Source organism: Quercus suber, unplaced genomic scaffold, assembly GCF_002906115.3.
Source record: "Quercus suber isolate HL8 unplaced genomic scaffold, Cork oak 2.0 scaffold_133, whole genome shotgun sequence".
Lineage (NCBI taxonomy): Eukaryota > Viridiplantae > Streptophyta > Magnoliopsida > Fagales > Fagaceae > Quercus > Quercus suber.
Genome location: NW_027069596.1, coordinates 8,230 through 12,651, shown reverse-complemented (window position 1 = coordinate 12,651; position 4,422 = coordinate 8,230). Strand labels below are relative to the sequence as shown.

Here is a 4,422-nt window from a genome sequence, read left to right as displayed (position 1 = left end):
TAAACGCAGCTCAAAGCTGGCCTATAGCCGCGTTTTTTAAAAACGCGGCCATAGGTCTGTTGCTGCGGTGTTTAGGCCGCGTTTGCAAACGCGGCTATAAAAAACGCGGCTCTAGGCTATAGCTGCGTTTTTCGGATCTATAGCCGCGTTTTTGAAACGCGGCTATAGACCCCTTTTTTTGTAGTGTATTCATTTTCCTCATGATTTTGAATTTTTTTTTTGAAAAATAAATAGAAGAATATATTCAACGAAGTTAGACTAATTAAATTTTTTTTCTCAAAAAAAAACCTAATCATTTATTTAATTCATTTTTTTGTGTGTGTGGATATTAGTAGCACAATTTATTCAAAAAATTTAGACCAATTTATTGAATACCTAGTCCATCATTAACTATCTTTTTTTTAAGATTTGATAGTATTTCAACTTTTGGTGCTCCATAGTGATTGCTCTTTATTATCATGTTAGGATCTCAATAGATTTTGGGAATAAGCAAGTTTGAATCTCATATTTCATATTTGACAATAAGAGATTTTAATATTTGAGTTAACTGAAATCTATTGTTGGTCATTAACACGAACGTATATGGTTGTTGGCCGAATAGTTTTAAGGCTAAGTGGAAATCGTAAGGATTTAATTTTGATTTTGATCCCCTTTGTCTTTAACTTTAAGAGAAAAATGATCGTAGTAAGTAATGACTAATGACTAGCTAACATCAAATTTAAGGTAGCTTGATACCTCACATGCCGCCTTAGAGGACCAATAGGCCGGTCTCCTGGCCATTGAGATTTTGTTTTTGATAACGCCATTAAGAATCAAGATCATTGTGTTTGTGACATTTGTGGACCCAAAACTTGAAGCTGGTGTCACAAAAGAAGACCAATAAACAAGCAATTAATGTTATGGTTCTCGGTTTGACGCTGAATGACCTGGCCGTCCGGAGACTACATAGTCCTAATGACTAATGAGGCAAACATCTTAATCCTAGGTCTTGAGCTGTACACGTTATCGGATGCTTCCGACCAGTTTTTTCTTTTACTTATTTTGGTAGAACCTCCGACCAGTTTCGTACCATAAAATATATAGGCCAGTTGACTGTAAAAGAAAACGAAAAGGAGGGGGAAAAAAAAAGAAAGGAAAAAAAAAAAAAAAAATTCTTGATTAGGATGATTATTAGTGTGAATCAAGCTGGCCTTAATTTCTAGGAAATGGACGGTAGTGGTGGTATGGCTAATCATTTTCAAATCATGCTTTTTGGAATATAACACTACATTGCATAGTGATTTCCTCTTCTTTCTTATTCATTCTAAATAAAGACAAATAGAAAAAGATGCAGCGTGACAATCTATCAAACATTTCTACCTTTAAGGAAAAAGAGTCAAAAATCGATAAAAAAAAAATGTGGACATCATGGGTGGCATTAGGAATCTTGTGTGAACAAGGAAAAGTGTGTGCGACAGAATCAGGGACGGACCCACGTTAGGGCAGAAGGGGGCCATTGCGCCCCCCCCCCTCCAAATTATAAAAAAAAAAAAACTAGTATAAAAAAATTAAGATTTGCTCTTATATATATATATATATATTTATCTCTCCTCATGTGAAATATTTAGATATTAACCTACAAGAAAATAAATAAATAAATAAAATTCATGCCCCTTTAACTACAAAAACAAAATAAAAAAATAAATATGGACTAAACAAAAATCGCGGACAAAATAAGAAACACTTATTTTGTATGTTATACTTTGTTGATGTGTTTTATGTAGTATTTTGTTGAATATAAAATAGATATTAGTTTTTTTTTTTCATAAGTTTTTTTTTTTTTTTTTTTAACTTTGACCCCCCAGCAGGTATGAATCCTAGTTCCATCCATAGACAGAAGCTTTGGATGTGTTTATATATATATATATATATATATATATAAACACATCCAAAGCTTCCTTCACGTCAAAAAGTCATTCTTTTTTCTCTCCTATGGCAGCAAAACTCATCTTTCTCTTCTAGGTTTTCCTTCTTCTCCTATACAAAGTAAAGCCTGACCTAGACAATGTTGGACCCTTGTTGACCCAGCTCACTGACGGGTTCAATGCTGAACGTAAAAGCATGAGCTTAGACGACGTCGTGATTGATAACAATGACATACTTCAGCTGACAAACGAATCGGTTCAAGTTGATAGCCATGCCTTCTATAAATATCCAATTAAATTCAAGAACTCCTCCAACGGCAAAGTTATGCCATTTTCCACTGCGTTTGCTTTTGCTTTGATCAATGAACGTGGAAATCAAGGCTGCTACCACTTCGCTTTCACAATCTCTCCATCTGGGGCTCTTTCAAGTCCTTATCTTGGTCGACTCAAGGCTAGAAATGATGGGAACATCTCAGACCACGTATTCATGGTGGCATTCACTGTCAGTCACCCCAAGTTCAGTGACTTCGATGATAACCATGTTGTCGTTGGCCTCAACTGTAGCATAGTATCGAACAAATCTGTTAGAGTCGATCAATCTCTTTGTAGAAAGAATTCCCTTACTCTGAACAGTGGTCATGTAATTCAGGCATGGGTCAAATATGATGCACGAAGAAATCAATTAAATGTTAGCCTTGCGCAAGAATCTGATAGACCCAAGTCTGCATTTTTGTCCTGTAATGTGGACCTCTCACCAATTTTCAAAGAATCCATGTTCATTGGGTTCTTTGCTTCAACCGACTGTCCATCCTCAAGTTCGCACTATGTCTTAGGTTGGAGCTTTAATATAAATGGAGATGCTAGAAATCTCAATTTGGATAAGCTCAAGCTAAAGCTCCCAAAAATGAATGGGTCAAAAAAGAACCACCTAGGCCTAATTGTTGGTGTTTCAGTCTCTAGTGCTTTGGTTGTGATTTTGGGGATTGTTTTGCTTCTTCACAATGTCAGGAAACTCAACAAGACTGATGTGGTTGAAGCATGGGAGCTTGATATTGGACCACATAGATTTTCTTACGAGGATCTAAAGAAAGCAACAAAGGGTTTTGGAGACAAAGAGCTACTTGGGTTTGGTGGATTTGGAAGAGTTTACAAAGGAACTCTGCCGAATTCAAATACTGAAGTTGCTGTAAAGCGTGTTTCCCAAAATTCGAAGCAAGGTTTGCGAGAATTTGTGTCTGAGGTTGGTAGTATTGGTCATCTTCGTCATCGAAATATAGTTCAATTATTGGGATGGTGTCGTAGGCAAGGTGATCTATTACTTGTGTATGAATTCATGCCTAATGGAAGCTTAGACAAGTACCTTTTTGATGAGCCTAAGGCAATCTTAAGCTGGGAACAAAGGTTCAAGATCATCAAAGGGGTTGCTTTAGGGCTTTTATATTTACATGGGGAATGGGAACAAACTGTGGTTCACAGAGATATCAAGGCAGACAATGTGTTATTGGATTCTGAGTTTAATGGAAGGTTGAGTGATTTTGGTCTTGCTAAGTTGTATGAGCATGGCTCCAACCCAAGCACAACCAAGGTGGTGGGCACGTTGGGTTATTTAGCACTTGAGCTCACACACATAGGCAAGACAACAACAAGTTTTGATGTGTTTACCTTTGGTGCTTTGTTGCTAGAAGTGGTATGTGGTAGAAGGCCTATTGACCCTAAAGCATTTCCTGAGGAGCTCATGCTTGTGGACTGGGTTTGGGAGAAGTGGAGATTAGAAGCAATCCTTGAGGTTGTGGATTCAAGGTTAGGGGTTGAGTTTGATGAAGTTGAGGCTACTTTGGTGCTTAAATTGGGCTTAATGTGTTCCAATGAGGCACCAGAGTCAAGACCCACCATGAGGAATGTGGTTAGGTGCTTGAAAATGAAGCTGGTTTTAGAGGAGGAGATAGTCATGGCAAATAGCAATGAAGATGGTGGTAAATACAAGTTTCGGGATTTTGTGCAATCTTATCCGACTACTTCGGCCTCAGTTGGTGATGATCATGGGGATATTGCTGATGTTGAAGATGGTTTAACTCCATCCTTTTCAGTTTTCAACGGAGATGATGGTAGATAGTCTTATTTCTATGGTTTAGGATTTTCAATTTCAGTTACTACTACATGGTTATTGATGAAGTGTGAATTCGTCAGTCAATAAATGCGGATAGGGACGATCTTAGACCTCCGGCAAGGGTGTTTTCTCAACGACGGTCACCGGTGTGGTGCCTGCCACAACGTCTCCGATGCTAAAGTTAGTGTCAAGATTTACACAAGAATAAGCAATCAAATAGTATCAATATTAATATGTTCATACCTCTTCCGTGGGAGAGTGTGAGGGATTTATATATGTTGTTGTAGGTTCTAGCCGTTGGGTAATTTATGGTGGTTTAACTTCCCTATGGGTAACGCTTTCTGGCATCATCATATGGCTTTAATTTGGTCTCAACGGTCCGTCCGTCTGGATCTGTAACCGTCCCTGTCA

The 4,422-nt window shown here is 37.8% G+C and overlaps 1 protein-coding gene across 1 annotated transcript; it reads left to right on the top strand.

Moving 5' to 3' along the window:
- The first annotated feature begins 1,980 nt into the window (after positions 1–1,980).
- Positions 1,981–4,017, top strand: LOC112039797 (L-type lectin-domain containing receptor kinase S.4-like). Its single transcript, XM_065776425.1, has one exon. The coding sequence runs from the start codon at positions 2,101–2,103 to the stop codon at positions 4,015–4,017; it is 1,917 nt and encodes a 638-aa protein (XP_065632497.1). The 5' UTR covers positions 1,981–2,100.
- Positions 4,018–4,422: the final 405 nt, after the last annotated feature.

Coding starts and splice junctions, on each gene's coding strand:
- LOC112039797 (XM_065776425.1), top strand. CDS start 2,101: ATGAGCTTAGACGACGTCGTGATTGATAACAATGACATACTTCAGCTG.